The sequence below is a fragment of the Oryzias latipes genome, chromosome 12, assembly GCF_053564925.1.
Source record: "Oryzias latipes strain Hd-rR chromosome 12, Olatipes_Hd-rR_3.1".
NCBI classification, from domain to species: Eukaryota; Metazoa; Chordata; class Actinopteri; order Beloniformes; family Adrianichthyidae; genus Oryzias; species Oryzias latipes.
The window spans coordinates 972,058-993,426 of NC_136248.1; the positions used below are offsets into that span (position 1 = coordinate 972,058).

General features: G+C 49.5%; 2 protein-coding genes across 4 annotated transcripts; both read right to left on the reverse strand.

The window, feature by feature from the left end:
- Positions 1 to 1,942: 1,942 nt before the first annotated feature.
- LOC144996619 (uncharacterized) lies at positions 1,943 to 3,622 on the reverse strand. The gene is made up of 2 exons (XM_078956242.1): positions 3,028 to 3,622; positions 1,943 to 2,927 (listed from the first exon to the last, which is right to left on the reverse strand). Exon 2 carries the CDS (start codon positions 2,851 to 2,853, stop codon positions 2,266 to 2,268), a length of 588 nt encoding a protein of 195 aa, XP_078812368.1. The 5' UTR covers positions 2,854 to 2,927; positions 3,028 to 3,622; the 3' UTR covers positions 1,943 to 2,265.
- Positions 3,623 to 5,288: 1,666 nt separating this feature from the next.
- lmo4a (LIM domain only 4a) lies at positions 5,289 to 14,742 on the reverse strand. 3 transcript variants are annotated; one of them, XM_023960933.2, is made up of 6 exons: positions 14,386 to 14,685; positions 11,551 to 11,760; positions 10,266 to 10,510; positions 8,938 to 9,034; positions 8,718 to 8,861; positions 5,289 to 5,819 (listed from the first exon to the last, which is right to left on the reverse strand). In XM_023960933.2, the coding sequence occupies exons 3-6, from the start codon at positions 10,502 to 10,504 to the stop codon at positions 5,811 to 5,813; spliced, it is 489 nt and encodes a 162-aa protein (XP_023816701.1). In that variant the 5' UTR covers positions 10,505 to 10,510; positions 11,551 to 11,760; positions 14,386 to 14,685; the 3' UTR covers positions 5,289 to 5,810. The 3 variants fall into 3 exon arrangements, with proteins under 3 accessions (XP_023816701.1, XP_078811680.1, XP_004085130.1); XM_078955554.1 differs by having other exon boundaries at positions 11,551 to 11,651; positions 14,386 to 14,679; XM_004085082.5 differs by lacking the exon at positions 11,551 to 11,760 and having other exon boundaries at positions 14,386 to 14,742.
- Positions 14,743 to 21,369: the final 6,627 nt, after the last annotated feature.

Genomic DNA, 21,369 nt, shown 5'->3' on the forward strand with positions numbered 1-21,369 from the left:
GTCACACACTACCACCTGATGATGACTCTGACGAGGGCGGAAGGTATTCCACCGAAACATGTCGGTATGTTTAACAAAAACAAACCAGTGTCTGATAGAAAAATGAGACAACCATGGTGCAGCGGTAGGGTGGTTGACCTCTGATTGGAAGACGGCAGGTTTGATTCCAGCCTTGCCCGCTCATATTTAGAAGTGTCCTTGGGCAAGACACTGAACCCTCCTTGCCTCTGGTGGAAGGTTGGCACCAGTATTCGCCATCAGCAGAAGAAGGTGGAAAAGCGCTTTACAAGGATACGCCATTCACCATTTACATTGTAGTGGCCTGTTTGATATGCAGAGGTACTAACTGCACACCAACCTATCCAGCATCCACTCACTTGCTCCCTGACTGTATATGAGTCAATGAGACGAAGGCCAAATGTGACAGAAAGGCAAGCAGCAAAACACTGTTGTAGTTCATTAAATAATTAAATAAGTGCAGAAAACAGAGGGAAAAGTGCACCTTTCCCCAAAGCTAGGTAAGTTTAAAAGGACTACAATGTCAACTTGAATTGATAAAACCAGAATGCATGTTTTCCTAATTACAGAAGAGATTAGGTCATTTTAGCAGAAGTCATCAAAATACACTGAAGAAAAACAAAATGAACAAATGCTTGCAAATGAAAAGCATGAATCGTAGAAATGGTTGCAATGTAAGAAGTTATAGTCCCAAAATATTTTAATTGAAGAAAATAATGAAGTGAACCCTCCTTCAAGTGTCTGAAGACACTGAAGGGGATGCTGGGAAACAGACCCGACAGAAACTGTTTAACCCTTGTTCTATCTTAGATGACCCCCCCCCTTCCATTGACCCCCCCCCCCTCCCCCTACCATGACAAAGGTGGATGAAGGTGGAAAGATTTCATGTAATCCATGGACACCCGTGAAAATCACAAATCATTGAAGAAAAAAGGTTCAGAGCACTGTCTAGTGGGTCTAGATGACCCAACTCCCAACATTAACGTGCCTAGGATAGCACAAGGTTACAGGTCAAAAGAAAACATGAACTACTGACAATAAATTCATTCCTTTGGTATTTCCATGAGGGATTTTCTTATTTAGACTGTAATGAAATATTCGGAAGTTCCCTTTGATGTCTGAACTGTGGGAACTTGGTTGTCTTTAAATATTTCAGACTTTCATAGCTACTATCCAGACCAGAGAGTCAGCGCTCTAGATAAATAGCATGTTGTAAAGCTGCTGAAGACACATTCACGTTGAGAAACCACCTGCAGGCTGTTTCCCCACTCTGACACACTGCATTGATCATTGATGTCAGCATCACAGCAAAGCTTGAGTTTACCTGCAGTGTTTTTGTAAAAGCACATCCCTTTTCTTGAGTCCCTGTAGGATATCTGAGGACGTGTTGAGCTCTATTCTCCAAAGTACAGAGAGTTTACTCACCATAAACCTGATCCGGTCCAGCACAGGTTGACTAGACTTCCTCCTGCTTCTCTGCCATTTTCTCTCCATGATCAGAACACACCAGTTTCTGTTTCATGGTTGGTTCGCAGTCTTCCATTCCAAACCTTTCTAGGACTTCATTCACACATCTCTGTGACATGTTCTTGGTTTTTGCCTTGATGTAAGTCAATACCCAAAGTGCTCCGGGCAGACAGATTTTGACTCTCTTGTTTTTCTAGATTCTTTTCCCTTTTTAATCTTTTTTAAAATGTTATGGTTTTAAAGAGGATATCCTTGAATAGATATCTTCCTCGTTAAAAAAAGCTGTAGGTAGAAAAAATGTCTGTACTGAAAGAGGTGTAGGCCCTATGCACCCTTTGACCTGCAAGTTGAAGTCTGTTAGTGAACCCGTTACAGCTGTAAGTGTATAATTAGCCTGCATGGTAGCAGTTTGAATGGGTGTAGAAAGACAAAAGTCACAGATGAGGAATAGACATCATTCAAAATCACATCTTTATTTACAGCTTTCTAACAAGTTCACCATCATTTGCAGACATGTTTTAGGGTTACGCCAGCAGGAAAGGTGTTGGTTCTGCCCGGTCATTTGAAGAGTTGGAGCGGCTTCTCCACACGTGGAAGCACATCATCCTGTTTGCCTCTTTAATGGATTCAAACATGTGAACACGCCATCCTTATAGTAGTTCCTGGTCTCCATGGCAAACATACACACGCCAAGAGATTCATGCCAAAAACCAAAAACGATCCTGTGCCCACAAACACTCAAAGTAGGGAAACGTGAGACGACAGAAATGTTTTTAAACTTTAAGGTTCATCATAATGAACACGGTGGAGATCACCTGCAGGCGGTCCACTGCTCAGTGGGAGGTTCCCTTCCTCTAAATCAGACCAGTTTACCACATTAGGCCTCATTCGGCTGCAGGCCGGAGCGCCTCCACCGTCCACGCGGGCCGGAGCGCCTCCGCCGTCCACGCGGGCCGGAGCGCCTCCGCCGTCCACGCGGGCCGGAGCGCCTCCGCCGTCCACGGGAGCCGGAGCGCCTCCGCCGTGAGCGCCTCCGCCGTCCACGCGGGCCGGAGCGCCTCCGCCGTCCACGCGGGCCGGAGCGCCTCCGCCGTCCACGGGGGCCGGAGCGCCTCCGCCGTCCACGCGGGCCGGAGCGCCTCCGCCGTCCACGGGGGCCGGAGCGCCTCCGCCGTGAGCGCCTCCGCCGTCCACGCGGGCCGGAGCGCCTCCGCCGTCCACGCGGGCCGGAGCGCCTCCGCCTTGAGCGCCTCCGCCGTCCACGGGGGACAGAGCGCCTCCGCGGGCCTCCACTGCATTCCACTTAGACTGCTGCTCCAATGGTTCTGGTTGAGGCCTTTTAAATCCCATCCTGGGGTATTCAACCATGTTTGGGTCGGAAATGGAAGTGTTTGGTTCTCCCAGCGTGATGCAGCTCAAACGTATCCCTACCTTCTCAAAGACTGGAATAAAAAGAAGGGAACCAGGCAAAACCAACAGGAACTAAGATTAAAATAAATTGATTTAAAAAAGAAGGAAAAGGAACAAAAACATTCAACTGACCTGTTGACGATGCGGTGTCACCAAAAGCAACTTCACTTGTAAGAAGCCAAGCTTGAACATTTACGAGATCGGCCCCTCGTCTAAAGCGGCCCCTCGTTTATAGCGGCCCCTCGTCTAAAGCGGCCCCTCGTTTATAGCGGCCCCTCGTCTAAAGCGGCCCCTCGCCTGTAGCGGCCCCTCGTCTAAAGCGGCCCCTCGTCTAAAGTGGCCCCTCGCCTATAGCGGCCCCTCGTCTAAAGCGGCCCCTCGTTTATAGTGGCCCCTCGTCTAAAGCGGCCCCTCGTCTAAAGCGGCCCCTCGCCTGTAGCGGCCCCTCGCCTGTAGCGGCCCCTCGCCTATAGCGGCCCCTCGCCTAAAGCGGCCCCTCGCCTAAAGCGGCCCCTCGTTTGTAGCGGCCCCTCGTTTGTAGCGGCCCCTCGTTTGTAGCGGCCCCTCGTTTGTAGCGGCCCCTCGCCTGTAGCGGCCCCTCGTCTATAGCGGCCCCTCGTCTATAGTGGCCCCTCGTCTAAAGCGGCCCCTCGCCTGTAGCGGCCCCTCGCCTGTAGCGGCCCCTTGTCTAAAGCGGCCCCTCGTTTATAGCGGCCCCTCGTTTATAGCGGCCCCTCGTCTAAAGCGGCCCCTCGTTTATAGCGGCCCCTCGTTTATAGCGGCCCCTCGTCTAAAGCGGCCCCTCGTTTGTAGCGGCCCCTCGCCTGTAGCGGCCCCTCGCCTAAAGCGGCCCCTCGTTTATAGCGGCCCCTCGTCTATAGTGGCCCCTCGTCTAAAGCGGCCCCTCGCCTGTAGCGGCCCCTCGCCTATAGCGGCCCCTCGCCTAAAGCGGCCCCTCGCCTAAAGCGGCCCCTCGTTTGTAGCGGCCCCTCGTTTGTAGCGGCCCCTCGTTTATAGCGGCCCCTCGTTTATAGCGGCCCCTCGTCTAAAGCGGCCCCTCGTTTATAGCGGCCCCTCGTCTATAGTGGCCCCTCGTCTATAGTGGCCCCTCGTCTAAAGCGGCCCCTCGCCTGTAGCGGCCCCTCGCCTGTAGCGGCCCCTCGCCTGTAGCGGCCCCTCGCCTGTAGCGGCCCCTCGTCTAAAGCGGCCCCTCGTTTATAGCGGCCCCTCGTTTATAGCGGCCCCTCGTTTATAGCGGCCCCTCGTCTAAAGCGGCCCCTCGTCTAAAGCGGCCCCTCGCCTGTAGCGGCCCCTCGTCTAAAGCGGCCCCTCGTCTAAAGTGGCCCCTCGCCTATAGCGGCCCCTCGTCTAAAGCGGCCCCTCGTTTAAAGCGGCCCCTCGTTTATAGTGGCCCCTCGTCTAAAGCGGCCCCTCGCCTATAGCGGCCCCTCGTCTAAAGCGGCCCCTCGTTTATAGCGGCCCCTCGCCTGTAGCGGCCCCTCGCCTATAGCGGCCCCTCGCCTAAAGCGGCCCCTCGCCTAAAGCGGCCCCTCGCCTAAAGCGGCCCCTCGTTTGTAGCGGCCCCTCGTTTGTAGCGGCCCCTCGTCTATAGTGGCCCCTCGTCTATAGTGGCCCCTCGTCTATAGTGGCCCCTCGTTTATAGTGGCCCCTCGCCTGTAGCGGGCCCTCGCCTGTAGCGGGCCCTCGCCTATAGCGGGCCCTCGCCTATAGCGGCCCCTCGCCTGTAGCGGCCCCTCGTCTATAGCGGCCCCTCGTCTATAGCGGCCCCTCGCCTAAAGCGGCCCCTCGCCTATAGCGGCCCCTCGCCTATAGCGGCCCCTCGCCTAAAGCGGCCCCTCCCCTATAGCGGCCCCTCGCCTAAAGCGGCCCCTCGCCTAAAGCGGCCTCTCGCCTAAAGCGGCCCCTCGCCTAAAGCGGACCTTCTTTAGCGTTTAAGGTTTATTGTGGGGTTGCCTTCCAAATACCTTTGATTAATAATATCCACAAAGTAGGATTCTAGTCGTTTTAGGCTATAAAATGACAAACTTTCTCCCCTTTTCTCCAACACACGTGAACATTTTACTGTTTTCTATCTCAAAGTTCAAACCTTCGTAGAAAAATGAGTCCAGGATTTTAGAGTGGAAACTCTACATTGGTCAGACTGAATGCATTCTGTAGAGACACGGCAAAGAGGAGATTGATCGACAAGGTTAACAGCCAATCAGGACACAGAAACAGTTAAAAACATCAGGGAGGTGAACCGTGACACAGCGAGGGGCCCCTGCGTCACAATCCACAGTCTGAGGGACCGTCTTCATTTCTCAGAGAAAGCAGAAGGACTGTTGGGAATGAGACGGACACGAGAGAAGAAACTCACGGTTACCATGACAACATGAGATCAATGCAGGTTTATTCACTTCAACATGAGAAATCAAATCCTCAAAAAAGGAGAAGTCATCTGAGATGTGGAGCAATAAGGAGGCTTCTGCCACAAAAGCAGAGGCTTCATGGGAAAATGTGCTGCATCATGAGGCAGCTGACGCTTATCCTGTCCCATCCGGTTGAGGTTCTGTTCAGCTAAACCCTCAGAGGACTAGAACCAGGACCAAATGGATCCATGCAAACCCTCTTTCAGAGCAGGTTCACTTCAACGTCCAGCTGGTGTCATCTTCTCTGCTTCCTCCTCTTCACCGTCTAGAGGAAGTCGTGTAAAAATGACAGATGATTCCTCCGTGTCCTGACCTCATGTGGTCTTCAGGTCCAGAGCCAACAGTGATCCATCAACAGCTTCTGAACGTCCATGTGAGTCTCTGCAGCTGCAGTCAGAGCTGCTCTTTAAGGGGGGGGTAGAAAGAGGGAGAAACTGATGCAGGTGGAGAAGAGAGGCACAACTTGGTTCTCCGGGCCCCGTTTCCTCAGCACACCTGGAAGAAGCGGGAAAGGCTGAATGAGTACCTGCAGTACTGCCGGACCGATTCATCCTCAGGGACGGAACTGGAATGCTGGCAGAGAGCAGACGGTAAAACCACATCACAGCCGCGAACCCGTCTCCATAGAAACCAGGACCACAGAGGACTGACGGACCCAAGAGGGTCAGAAGTTAACAGGGGAGGAAGCAAATGTTCCTTTGTTCATGGATCCAGATGTGACAGCAAGGCGGGCTGGAAAAGAGGCCACACGTATGTAACAGAGCTTCATGGATGAAGTTGACACCGTGTTCCATGAAATCACACGTCTAGATCTGCCTTCTGCTTCCTCTGCTCCCATGTAGTCGAGCTTTCTAACGCTGGACCTTTGGTGTTGAGACTGGGTTAGGGTTACCGGGTTAAGATTACCGGGTTAAGGCTACTGGTTTAGGGTTAACAGGTTTAGGGTTACCGGGTTAAGGCTACTGGTTTAAGGTTAACAGGTTTAGGGTTACCGGGTTAAGGTTACTGGTTTAAGGTTAACAGGTTTAGGGTTACCGGGTTAAGGTTACTGGTTTAAGGTTAACAGGTTTAGGGTTACCGGGTTAAGGCTACTGGTTTAAGGTTAACAGGTTTAGGGTTACCGGGTTAAGGCTACTGGTTTAAGGTTAACAGGTTTAGGATTACCGGGTTAAGGTTACTGGTTTAAGGTTAACAGGTTTAGGGTTACCGGGTTTAGGCTACTGGTTTAAGGTTAACAGGTTTAGGATTACCGGGTTAAGGTTACTGGTTTCAGGTTAACAGGTTTAGGGCCAATGGGTTAAGGTTACTGGTTTAAGGTTAACAGGTTTAGGGCCAATGGGTTAAGGTTACTGGTTTAAGGTTAACAGGTTTAGGGCCAATGGGTTAAGGTTACTGGTTTAAGGTTAACAGGTTTAGGGCCAATGGGTTAAGGTTACTGGTTTAACGGTTAACAGGTTAAGGCCAATGGGCTAAGGTTACTGGTTTAAGGTTAACAGGTTTAGGGCCAATGGGCTAACGTTACTGGTTTAACGGTTAACAGGTTTAGGGCCAATGGGCTAAGGCTACTGGTTTAAGGTTAACAGGTTTAGGGCCAATGGGCTAACGTTACTGGTTTAACGGTTAACAGGTTTAGGGCCAATGGGCTAAGGTTACTGGTTTAAGGTTAACAGGTTTAGGGCCAATGGGCTAACGTTACTGGTTTAACGGTTAACATGTTTAGGGCCAATGGGCTAAGGCTACTGGTTTAAGGTTAACAGGTTTAGGGCCAATGGGCTAACGTTACTGGTTTAACGGTTAACAGGTTTAGGGCCAATGGGCTAAGGCTACTGGTTTAAGGTTAACAGGTTTAGGGCCAATGGGCTAACGTTACTGGTTTAACGGTTAACAGGTTTAGGGCCAATGGGCTAAGGTTACTGGTTTAAGGTTAACAGGTTTAGGGCCAATGGGCTAACGTTACTGGTTTAACGGTTAACATGTTTAGGGCCAATGGGCTAAGGCTACTGGTTTAAGGTTAACAGGTTTAGGGCCAATGGGCTAACGTTACTGGTTTAACGGTTAACAGGTTTAGGGCCAATGGGCTAAGGCTACTGGTTTAACGGTTAACAGGTTTAGGGCCAATGGGCTAACGTTACTGGTTTAACGGTTAACAGGTTTAGGGCCAATGGGCTAAGGCTACTGGTTTAAGGTTAACAGGTTTAGGGCCAATGGGCTAACGTTACTGGTTTAACGGTTAACAGGTTTAGGGCCAATGGGCTAAGGTTACTGGTTTAAGGTTAACAGGTTTAGGGCCAATGGGCTAACGTTACTGGTTTAACGGTTAACATGTTTAGGGCCAATGGGCTAAGGCTACTGGTTTAAGGTTAACAGGTTTAGGGCCAATGGGCTAACGTTACTGGTTTAACGGTTAACAGGTTTAGGGCCAATGGGCTAAGGCTACTGGTTTAAGGTTAACAGGTTTAGGGCCAATGGGCTAACGTTACTGGTTTAACGGTTAACAGGTTTAGGGCCAATGGGCTAAGGTTACTGGTTTAAGGTTAACAGGTTTAGGGCCAATGGGCTAACGTTACTGGTTTAACGGTTAACATGTTTAGGGCCAATGGGCTAAGGCTACTGGTTTAAGGTTAACAGGTTTAGGGCCAATGGGCTAACGTTACTGGTTTAACGGTTAACATGTTTAGGGCCAATGGGCTAAGGCTACTGGTTTAACGGTTAACAGGTTTAGGGCCAATGGGCTAACGTTACTGGTTTAACGGTTAACCCTTTCAGCTTCTCTTCAGACTGTTGCTGTTTTCTGTTTCACATTAGTTCTCATCTTTATTCAGTCGTTCCTTCTCGTCTTTTTTAGCTGGAACCAGAAATACTGATTTCCCATAAGTCCCCCCCCCCCCACTAACCAGTTTCGCTAACCAGTACAGGTTTTCCTGTATTTCCTTCATTTGGGTCAAACCCGTCCTGCAGACAGTCACGTGGTGTTGGGTTCTGGTTCTGGTCTCTGACCCTTTTCTTTGCTGCAGCACAAGTTATTGAAAGTGATTTAGAAAAAGGAGCAAACGGGAATTTTTGCGGTGGAAGTTGAAGACAGACAGGAAATGGTTCAGCTTTGCACTTTGCTGTCTGAACTGAATCCAGCTGGAACCAGCACCAGAACTTCAACAAACACAGAGGTTTTCTTCCATCAATCATCCTCGTGTTACTCTACAGTTTATGAGAGGCGAATGTCTGATGAACGCCTGCCGCTCTGCAGACACTATGTTGTAGAAAACGACAGCTTTTCAGATTTTTACACCATCATCATCATCAGGATGGGAATGCTTTGACTATGGATCAGAAGAGGGTCGGATCAGGTGTGTGAAACCCGACCAGGTGGAGGCTCAGTAAGTCCAGCTGCTTCACCTTCTGATCAGACATGATGCTGCTGGGGTGTCCGGCGTGCAGGCCCCCCCCCGGCCGGTCGTGTTCACAGAAGATGGTTCCGTTGATGTAATGAAAGCGATCTCCAGGGACCAGGCGGTTCCTGCAGGTGGCACAGGTGAAACACTGCCAGAAGACACAAACCAATCACGTTATTTCCCACCGAGCTGGACTCAAGGTCCGATGGTCCAGCGGCTCTCACCTTCAGGTGATAAACGTTGCCTTGTGCTCGCATCACCATTTCACTGGCAGGTATGGACTGTCCACAAGCACAGCAGGCTCCACTGTGTCCAAACAGCCTGCAAGCAAAGAAGTTGCTTGAATCTGGGACCCCCCCCCCTTTTAGGATCCACCAGCATCCTCCGTGTTCCTCAGGGTTCTGCCACGACAGGATTTCTAGGATTTCCTGAACCACTTCTCATTTCACGGACTTGAAATACTTTGGAGACAGTGTTTGTCTTCCAGAGCACCCCCCAGTGTGGTTTAGAATGAAGATACCCCCAGAACCAGGAGGAGGGCCCCACAGAGCCCCCTCTCCTCTGAAGAACCTCCCTGAACCCCTTTTCAAGTCCTGGTTCCTACAGCTCAAAGATCTCCTCAGCTGCTGACTTCCTCCAATGGAAACCTGTGACATTATCAGTTCTGACCCCCAATGAGTAATTCAATATATATAATAGACCAGCTCAGTGGCCCTGTGGTAGAGTGTCCGCCCTGTGACTGGACGGTCGTGAGTTCAAACCCATGGACCCAGGTCATACCAATGGCTCCAAAATGGGACCCAGTGCCTCCCTGCTTGACACTCAGCATTAAGGGGTTGGATTGGGGGGTTAAACCACCAAATGGTTCCCGAGCGCCGCTGCAGATCTCCACTCCCCCAGGGGAGGGGTCAAATGCAGATGTCACTCACCTAGATGATAATGGGACTTGGACTTGAACTTTATACAGTACAGACCAGACATTCATTTGAATGGTCTGTACTGTATGTTCTCTGAATCCTGAGATTCTAATGAGAATCCAGTTCCTCTTTACATCTCAGTCACGTTTGCTTTACAGACGTGTGAGGAATGTCTATGAAGACTCTCATTCATCCAGGTTGGTTCCAGCTTCTAACTTTAAAAGCAAGTCCAGATGACATCCCCTAAACCTACTACAATAGAAGTGTGAGGAACTCAAATCCCGTTTCCTGCTGTGGTTTTCATCCTTCACCTGGAACTGTCCCTCTAGATAGTGTCTGCTTTATGTGGGAGACCAAAAGGTGCTCAAATAATCCCAGTTGTACTTTGGATCGTTTCTATTTACGGAACTGGATGCTAATTCTGGTGTTTTATTCAACAAAAACCAAAACAGCCGGTTCTGACCCAATCAGGTCCATTTCAAATGTTTAGAGCAAAACAAGACTCTGCGGTCTTAAGCGTGACTCTCTCTCTCCTGTCCACATCCTACATCATGAGGGACGGTCAGCCATCCGCCCACTGGACGGGAGTGGGAGTCGGAAGAAGAGGAGCGGCCGCTCTGGGGGCCACAGCTCACCTGATGTAGTCGTTCTTGCAGAGGATCATTCCACCTTTACTGTAGCAGGTGCTGCTGAACTCGCCCAGCGGGGCGTGGCAGCAGGAGCACTTCAGGCAGCGCGTGTGCCAGTACCGCTCCATGGAGAAGAGCAGGAACCGGTCCAGGATCCGCCCCCCGCATCCGCCACACGACCTTCCCGCGGCGCCCCCGCCACCCATCACCGTCACCGTTGGCGCCTCCACTCTGCTGTTCACCATTGCAGCCTGATGGGGGCAGAGACATAGAAAGAAGTCGTCATCAGCAAAGAAGCATATACAGCCGCGTTTCATTTGAACGTCCAGTATTTCAGTGTTTTTCAACCTTTTTTTAGCCACGGCACACTTTAACCCTGACAAAAATCCCGCGGCACACCAGCATCCAAAAAAAGAAAAAGCAGAAATTCAGTCTGTATTGATCGACACCCCCCCCCCCGCGCGCAATCTCACGTGGATTTTTGTGATAATTGTGGCAGAAAAAGCAGGAAGTTGCGGCTGTTTTTTTCTAAGAGATGAACCACCAGCTAAAGACGAGCTCTAGATGGTATTTTTGTTAGAACTGAGCGACTTTATCAGCAGAATTAAGAACAAGGAAGTGAATACTTTAACCACTTCTGATTGGTCAGACTGATGACATGTGATTAAGCCTTCAAGAATGATTGGCGGAGACAGTTAGAGGGGCGGGACTTTTCCTTAGACAGTTTTAGCTGCAGCTAAATCGCGGTACCGTGATTCTTATCAAAATGTCTTTAATAGAATCAAATAAACACAAAGAAAAAGTAATTTTAAGATATTTTATATTCCTAACTACTCAGTGTTTTATCAGGGCCTGTTTGGATGAACACAGAGTTGATTTCCTGGAGATGGGAAATGTTTTAAGATCAGTGAATGAGGGCAATTTCTCCACGGCGCACTAGTGTGCCGCGGCACACTGGTTGAAAAACACTGCAGTATTTGACTCGTTTTATCCGCTCGGTCACTCAAGGCTGTCCGGACTGAGGAGCATCTTTAGGAGAAAACCGCTTCCTGGCTCCAAAGTCAACCCTGTTTCTGATAAAACGCTGACCAACACCCACACGCCCTCCAGCAAACACGGTCCTGCTGTCAGTCTGAACTCATGACTACAAGCACCACGATGGCGAGGAGCTGAGAGCAACGCTGCTTCAGTCTCAGCAGGGTCCTGACGCCGGGCTCGCCTATGCCTCCCAGTGCTGCAGGTGCCACATGGGGGGGGGGGGGGGGGGGGGGGGGGGGGGCATCCTCTGCACCTGACTGGGTGGGCGGTCCCCCCCGCTCGGGCTGCGTGGGTCCTGTCGCCGGGGGTGCTCCTGGTCCGGGGGTCAGGTCTTCTGGTCGGGCTGGGGAGGATCTGGTTCCCCCGACGATCACAAGGTTCACTTCAACAGCGTGCACGTATCTCCACCCTCACGTGCACGTCCATACTGGCACACTGCTCCCTGTCTGCTGCATCCCCCCTCCTAACCCACAGTTATTGATGGACAGATGTGTTATCTTTGTGTCAGAATTTCACCTTTGGATGTAATATTTGTCTGTCTGCAGATCTGGCATAAATGCTATGAAGCTTAAAGTCATAACCTACTAAAATTAGCAACTCTGCACTTGTAGCCCCTCACTCCCCCCTCCCACCTCTCTTTTTTCTAAGATAGCACAAGGGTTAAGGAAAAGAGGAAGACCTCTGTGCTTCATCGTTCACGTCAGAAACATGAACTGGTATCACACTGGATTACATTGCAGAACAATTAGTCCTCCTGAGCGTCTGGTTCCAGCAGAACCGTGTTTGCTTTACGACCGGCTCTGGCTGTAGCAGAACCCCCCCCCCCCCATTTCAGGAGGAGACACCTGGATCGAATCAGCCTCAAGAGCGGCACGCCAGGAGGCCCACGGCTACGTTCAAAGCACAAACATCCACATGGCGAGGGTCCAGACCGCGCTCTTGACGGTGGAAAACATGGTCAGCTGTCAGACGTTCAGGTGGGGGTCTGACGCTGTCAGACGTTCAGGTGGGGGTCTGACGCTGTCAGACGCCTCCAAAGGTTTGTATCCAAACCGACAGACTGTGACGACGAGGATGCAGTGAGTTTACATGAGCCGTGAGGAAGAACCACTCTTGTTGGACGAGCTTCACGTGTGCAGCGTGTGCAGCATGCCACAGGCAGTCCTCTAGGCTCATCATGAAGACTGGAACCACGTTCTAACTTTAGTGACCCCATATTTGTCGTCACATTAATCTTTACATCCAGCATCAAACTACAGAACAGGTGAATTACTGCTCCACTAAAAGTGCTTTTCATATCAAACGCTGACGTCTCTGCTTAAACCTGGACGGTTGTTTTCATCAGCATGGTCGACGTCATGTGACCAAACCCCGTGAGCAGTCATGTATGTGAACGCGTGTTTGCTCTTCTGCAGACACAAAGCAGCACCGCCGGCTAACATGCAGGAGAACACGGAGACGGGTTCTGGAACCAAAGCTTGTCTCCTTTGAGCTGCAATTCATGACGGTTGGGCTTTTGCTGAACTAGTGTGTCCACACGCTAAAACAGCTTCACAAATGCAAACATGTTTCTGTCAGACAAGCCCTCACACACATGCACATGCCAGCACACATGCACACGCATGCCAGCACACATGCCAACACATGCACACGCATGCCAGCACACATGCGCACGCATGCCAGCACACATGCGCACGCATGCCAGCACACATGCGCACGCATGCCAGCACACATACACACGCATGCCAGCACACATGCACACGCATGCCAGCACACATGCACACAGATGCCAGCACACATGCACACGCATGCCAGCACACATACACACGCATGCCAGCACACATGCACACGCATGCCAGCACACATGCACACAGATGCCAGCACACATGCACACGCATGCCAGCACACATGCCAACACATGCACACGCATGCCAGCGCACACACACATGCCAGCGCACACACACATGCCAGCGCACACACACATGCCAGTGCACATGCACACACATGCCAGCGCACACACACATGCCAGCGCACATGCACACACATGCCAGCGCACACACACATGCCAGCGCACATGCACATGAAAACCTCAGACTTTGCTCTGATCAACCAATCAGCACCTCCTCCTCTCACCAGCCTCAACCGCCATAAACCAGTTGGAGACGCCAGAAACCGTGAAACCTGGACGTCTGCTGGTCACTGAGGAGACTGTGGACGTCTGCTTCATATTTAGGATCATTGTCTTTACTTTCAACCATTTCAACACATATTGAGTATGTTTTTTTAGTGGTCCATAAGTAACAACAAACTGATCTAATTGTTTTAGTTAAAGGATAAGAATTTTGATGTGTTATTTATTGTTTTTTCCATCCATCCATCCATCCATCCATCATCATGTCAAAGTAAAACTGTAATCCATTCTTTTTCCATCCACATAAAGTCGTTTTACGTAAACACAACTGTGCTACACTTCAATCTACAAACATACATTCCTGACACGTTGGACCTCCATACAGGTGTCTCAGTCGTCATAATGGACAGAAATATTCAAATGTGTACAGTACGTGTGCTTCTGAGGATTCATCAAGGCAGAAATATGTCCGAGTCCAGAACAGAACTTTCTTTTGTGTCTGAGGCAAAAAGCTGAGGAAATTTTCCACACGACCTCTAAACATAGATGTCTATGTGGGGACAGAACTGGATAAAGGAAATTCAACCAAATGGATAAAGTAGTCATTACTAGTGGATGTAAAGAGGTTTAGGGGAAAAGCTCCAACATTTATGTGTAAAGAACATGTTAGAGCGAGAACATGTCTGCAGAAACACTTCTATGTTCAACACTTTGACTGCACTTTTCTAAAGAATCTATGATGATCATGAAGGAAAAACGGGGCTGAACTCATTTCAGGATTGAAGGATTGTTTTGGCTGATTTATCCTGATTTATGTCTGTTTTCATTTGGAAATCAGGTTTGTTTCTTAACATGTCTTAAATAAAAACTCAAAGGCTGTAGTGGGACCAGAACCCGGACCAGAACCCGGACCTTTAGCTGCAGGACTGCAGCAGCAGAACCGGGACCAGGACTCACCGTTAGGATCGGTGTCTGCAGAACCGGCACCGGGATCCGCTCTCTGGCCGGTCCCGGTCGGAGGCCAGATGTTGCAGGAAGATGTTGCAAACTTTCGGCTCTACGGTCTCCGCCAGCAGCTTCCGCTGAGGGGCCGAACGCCGGAAGCCGTGACGCTCCGGATCCGGTCTTTTCCCATTTACGAGGGTTTCCCGCTGCGGACGCGGGAACCACCGGCGGCGCTTGACCGAGGGCTCGTTAACGGTCCTTCCAGGAGCTCAGCCACCACAACGGCACTGAAGACACGGACAGAGGAGAGTCACGGCTCCGCTCGCTTGCTCTTAAACCGCTGTAAGCCCCTCCCTCTGTGACGCCATGAGGAGGGCGTGGCTCCTGTCCTAAGCCGGCATGATGGATGGGTGCTGTTCTGTGGTCAGAACTGAAAGCAGGTGAGAAAACGTCACTGTAACTGGAACAGCTGCACCTGAAAGCGGTCTGATGACGTCATCAGCTACTGCAGAAGGTTTCGTTTTCCACTTGGGGGAACATCTTCAGTAACTTAAGATCAGACAGTATGAATTTATCCTTTCTGTATCGTATCTTACAGAGTAAATTAAAGGGAACCATTCAACATTTTGATTCGATTTGTGATTCCCTTTAAATTATCCGACTGGATCCGATCCTCTGTCCTAAAGTGGATCCAGATCATCTTCATCCAAACTTCCAGCAGTGAGACTCAGACAGAAATTCCTGCTACTGAACAGTTTTCCAGATTCTTGGATTTCTTCCAGATCATCAAGTTAATGAAATCTGTGTCCAAACAAACAAGTAAACTAGAATGAATGTCAAATCCATTCACAGGTTAGTTTGCTAAAGTTCAGCCCAAGAAGGTTCACTGGCTGCCATCCAGATAACGAACATAGTAGTGGAACAGACTAAAAGATCAATGATTAGCACACCTGAGGCTCTGATAGTTATACCAGGACCAAGCACCAGAAGGGTGTATGTGGTTGGACAAAAGTTACCACTACAGATACACCAGGGCAGGAAAAAGAGCCTAATGAGGGGACAGCAGGGGAGTCACATCGATAACTGCTTCTTGAGAACAGGCTGAATCAGTCAACGGAAGTTCAGCAGCAGGACACATACCACAGTCTGCAGGACATCAACACACTTGTCCCTGAGGAGGAAGAACAAGGCACAGGAGAACAACCAGAAAGCAACACGTCGCACCCCTCAATTGAGAAGAAGATCTTGGGGCAAAGGCCACTAGTCAGGAGGCCGAAGTGCTGCAACAAGGAGGTCAGCAGCGATCTTTGCAATATCCTTGAAGGGATCAGAGGCACCACCATAAAGAAATTGGAGAGAAGCTCATCTTCACATATCGATTGGGACGGTTCGGAGTGGTCGAGGGAAAACGATCTACTCCAACAATCCACACCAAATCCAGAAGGCAAAAAGAAATAGACCGGCTAGTGAAGGAGAGGCTGCAGCTGAAGAAACAGTGGAGGAAGGCCACAGAGGCCAAGTCTGCTTCAACTCCACCAGTACAGCTGACATTGGACAGCTGGATAGAGCACAGGACTGGAAAATACTTGCGGAGCTGGACAAACAAAATATCTCTGCTTTCCACCAGAGATTGTATCCACCAACCTGCAACCAGACCTTGTGTGGTCAAGCTCGCATGCATCATAGAGCTCACGGTACCCTGGGAGGGGGCAGTAGAGGAGGCCTATGAACAGAAGATGCTGAGGTATACCGAACTCCCTGCAGTAGCCAAAGAGCAAGGCTGGAGTGTGAAGTTACGCCCAGTGGAAGTAGGCTGCAGGGGGTTTGTAGCCACCGCAACACCCAGGCTACTCAAGGAGATGAGAGTGTGAGGGAAGGCTCAAAGGCAGGCAAGTAAAAACCTCTCCCGGCCAGCTCAGAAGGGGAGTCAGTGGCTGTGGATCAAGAGGAAGGACCTTGGCCTCCAAATGTCTGGTGGCTGATGGGGGTGAACCTGGGACGCTGGGATTTACTGCCTCTGGAGGTGTTGTGGGCCTATCAGTGAAAGACTGAAGAAGGAGGAGGGCTCCTACTTGTTAACCCAAAAGATTTCACCATTCATTTGCCTGCCACAGTGTCTCATTGGTGTCTTGGTGTTTTCTGAGGGATAATAATATCTAGTCCTACGCAACAGACCAGTTCCCCATCCAAAGAATCCAAAGGGAGCATTCTTAGAACATTCTAGCACACTGGATGGTCACATGACTGCTAAATTCAAAGTCTGTCCACACATTGGACTGGAATGACGGACTGATCCGTTTTAATGACATCACATGTGTGTTGTCCGCTGATGCAATTGGTCGTTTTTGCCTTAGAGTGAAAAAACCTACTGTACCTCAATCCAAATGTTATTTTCCAAGATCGGTTTATCTCATTTTGAAAAGATTTTTTAATGGTTTAGGTCAATTTGGTTCGATTCTGTCTCAGACTGATGGATCTGGTTGGATCGTAGGAACAGAAATCGTTTCATCGTTAAATCCTGGTAAATGGCAAACACAAAGAATCCTGAACAAGGGAAGGAATGATTTAAAAACAGCGCAGGGACATACAGCATAGTTGAAACACAAGTATTTCCTTGAAAAATAATCCTATGATCTAAACATTAGAGTACCATAAAAGGACAACAACAGTATCAAAACACAATTAGGTTTAAGCAAGAATAAAGACTAAAATTGGAGTAAAATGATCACTGCCCATCTTTCTTTGATGTGTCTGTGGTTTAACTGTTAATTTGGGGTTTAATCTGATCTTTTTATGGCATTTATTCTACTGGTCTGTGTCCATATTTGAGTCTGTAGGCTGTTCTGTTGTTAGACATGACTGACCTCTGGATACTGCTGCTGCCAAGAACCAAAGGTTATCTGACTGTTCACACGTTCACACGGCCCCTCTGACCATCACCGTGATCATTCATGCACATTCACACACCAGTGGAGCCTCACTGGAGGCAGGGAGGTTGAAGTGTCTTGCCCAAGGACACAACGACATTTTGGCTAGTGGGAGCAGGGATCGAACCGCCGACCCTTCGATCATTGGACGACCCGCTCAACCGTCTGAAAGCTGAGCCACTGTCGCCCTTTAATCTACCTGACAGTTACATAACTGTGGTTCTGCACACCTGTCGAGGCTCTCTGGCAGCAGGTATGTGCCGATCTATCAGTCTTGCTTAAGGTTTCAATCACGGCTTCACCATCACTATGTGTGCTGACATGTGTGGTGTCATGAGTGCCATCGACATAGAAGAATTGCTTGGAAAAAATGTCAGCCCAAAGTTCAAGTAACTTTGAAAGAATTCAGTCTCTCTGGTCTCCCATAGCTAACTCCATGACTTAAGGGGTGGGGGGCCTGGTCGCAGTGGCGCCACCAGGGGGTGGCCAGGGGTGGCCATGGCCACCCCTCTCCGACACCTGGCCACCCCAGTGGCCACCCCAGTAGCCACTATAAGCTGTGGTAGCATCAGTTGTGCGTTTCATCCCAAATGCACAGCCAGCAAGCGGCAAGTCGCTCTGATCACCTAAACCGGCCCTCACCCCCTCCCCTCCCTGCTGCCTTTGAGTGCGCAGACAAGAGGAGCCGCTGGATGCAGAATGAATAAGACGCGTTCGAACCCTCAGATCCTCTGGGCCGGTCAGACAAAAGAACCAGTCTCAGTCACTAAAGATGAACTTTCTTTATTACTTTTTCCTTAAGTCCAAAACGGGCGACTGACCGCGCGTGTATGCGCTCCACACCCTCACACGCGCTATCCCCCCTCTCTTCCTGCATCGCGCGAGCACCGGTTTCAGCACGCACACACACGCGTGCGCGCGAGAGCGCACGCACGCACACACAATCACACATCCCAAAATGCTACGTTTCTTTTCCTGTTAAATATTTTCCGTGGGTCTTTAACAATCTGTTTACTGTACTTTAGATCTGTATAGATAGATAGATAGATAGATAGATAGATAGATAGATAGATAGATAGATAGATAGATAGATAGATAGATAGATAGATAGATAGATAGATAGATAGATAGATAGATAGATAGATAGATAGATAGATAGATAGATAGATAGATAGATAGATAGATAGATAGATAGATAGATAGATAGATGACTTTATTAATCCCACAATGGGGAAATTTCATTTATCTGTGGCAGCAACACGACATTCAGAAATAATCTGTATAATATAACATCAATAAAGGACATCACAAATGACATTTATATTAAATAATTAAAAATATCACAGAAAATTATTATGAAAAATTATTATCAAAAATTAGATTCTTATTAAATAAAGAAATACATATTAAATATTAAATAAATACAGCTGCAAAGGTGTAAAAAACATGCGGTCTGCAAAACATGTAAACCCAGTGTGCAAATACTTGGTGCAAATACGCCACATCATCAGCGGCGGTGGATGTGTCATTACTTTTTATTAATAAGTAAAAAAAGATTGTCCCTGTCACAAGCCACTCATTTTCATGGCACTATTTAAGCACTGGTTGTTGTGTTACCGCAACATTTTGATGTGTTTTTGTTTCCACAGAGTTACCTATAGTCATTAGTTGATGCTTGTGTCTGTCCATTTTCAGAGAATGAAGACAAATTCAACATATATTCTTATTTTAAGAATAAAAGTGCAGCAGAAGGAGTGAAAGAGATGGTAGGGGAGCAACAGAGGAGTAGTGAGGAGGAAGAAGATGAGACAGAGCAGCATGAATGACAGAAGAGAATGAGGAAGACAAAGATGAGACGGCATCAGAGGAGGGACAGTCAGCATCATTGGTCAGAGAAGCAAGGCAGAACTCAGCATAAGGGGCTCCACCTGTTCCTGGACCAACTGGTGAAGTTAGAATTATGTTACCCTAATAATAAAAATGTTTCATGATTATAAGTCTGAATAGAAATGTCAACAGATATAATTAATAATTAGAAGGATATTTTTATTATTATTTCAGAACAACAGATTTCATTTTTTGTTCATTATAGATATCTCTCAGTCAAGAGCCGAACACCCTAAGCAGACACACCAAAGCATTAAATATAAACAAAAAATATATATCAGTAGTAGTTTCTACTAATGGTATCTACTAGTATCTATTAGTTATTATACTAGTAGTATCTACTATAAGTTCATGTTCTACAAAATATCAGTAGGCATTTATCTTTCTATTGGTTTTCTAAAGGTTGTTTTACTACGTTTGGTAGAATGAATTTTAAAAATATAGCTCATGGTTTTTGTGTGCCACCCCAAGATTTAATGTGGCCCCCCACTGGCCACCCCCATGAAAAATTTCTGGAGGCGCCACTGCCTGGTCGTCGCTGCCCCTTGCCTTACTGCCGTGGTTCGGGGTGGGGGTCGGGGCCTCCGGTGCCCGGTGGGGGGCGATGGGGGCTCCGTTGGTCGGGGGGTCGGGTCCAGTGCCTGGGTGGGGCGGGCTGGGGCGCTGCTTGGTCTTCTGGGCTTGAGTGTGGGGGTGCGTGGTGGTGGTGGTGGGGGTGGTCTTGCTTGGCTTGGGGGGGTGGTCACTTTGCTTGTGCTGGGGGGGGTTAGCGGGGGGCCCTGCTCGGGGGGGGGGGGGAGGCCCTGCGGGGCTGGATGGGCTGCCCATCTACACCTGGGGCTGCGATCAACCATTCCCTGGCTCTGGGACGGGACGGACAACCCTCTTGGGACCCCCGGTCGCTCTGGGTGTCATCCGCTGCGGCTGCGGGGTATGGGGTGGGGTTGGGTGGGGGCTTGTCGGCCCTGTCCTGTGGGAGGGCTTTCTGGGGGGGGGGGCACTATTGGTACGGGACCTTTGGGGGGTTGACGGGTCGGGGTCTCTGCTGAGGCAATCGGCAGTTGCCCGGTTGGCTGCTTCGGTCCCGTCGAGGCCTGACCAGAGCTCTTCCAGGGCCGGCGCTTGGGGGTGGGGCCTGGGGCCTCATTAATAAAACTTTGCGTAGGATTTGCGTCAGAAGTGGCGTACGGATGAAACATAGGACGTGCGTACGCACAGAAATATTTGGATTTATAAAACCGTGCGCACACACATCCTACGCATCTTTCCCTTAATAAATCACAACCAATTCTAAATGCAGCGCAGCTTTTGCGGCTTCATGACACGCCCATAGTTGCCCATATATAGTCCGTGAAACGCCCACAAATTAATATTCATTGATTGCAAAATCATGGCAAACACAGAGAGGAAATCAAAAAAACGTAACTTCACTCAATGTGAAGTTGAAGTTATCGTTGGCGAGGTGGAAAAGAGGAGAAAAATGTTGCTTGGAGGGCACAGTGTGGGCATTACTAATGCCAAAAAGACACGTGAGCGGCAGACGGTGGCAGACGCTGTAAATGCTGTAGCCTCACAACCTCGGACCGTGGCCGAAATAAAAAAGAAATGGTCGGACATCAAAGTCGAGGCAAAGAAAACGTCTGGCGCTGCATCGCCAGAGCGTGTCTGCCACGGGGGGGGCGGCACCGGAGCGCCAGATGCACCGGGTGACACGCGTGGTTCCTCCGAGTGCTCTTCTGTAACGCCGGGCCCAAAAGCCCACAGAGGTCCAACAGGACGGCTGGAGGAAGTCAGAACCGGCTCATAAGCCACTCGTCCTCGTTTGCCAGCAAGTCTTCTTGCTGTCTAAAAATGCGTTCACTCCGAATTCTTCCATTTGCCACATCTTTTAAGAGCGCAAGATCAGCCATTGTGCGTCATTACGCATTCTGATGGGGCATTTTATTTCCATCCATTTAATGCATCTGACAAGCTACAGATGTCCTTGGCTCCACCAAAACAAAGCCGCTTCTACAGAGTGGACTACAGCAGCTGTTCTTGAGGGTTGATAACTGCAACTCCCTCCTCTGTGAGCTGCCCGGAAGATGTGCCTGGCTCACGGAGCTGCACCTGATGGACAGACTCATGGGGGACCCCCCCACTTCCGTCCACCACCGTACCCTCCTGAGCCTCATGTACTGTG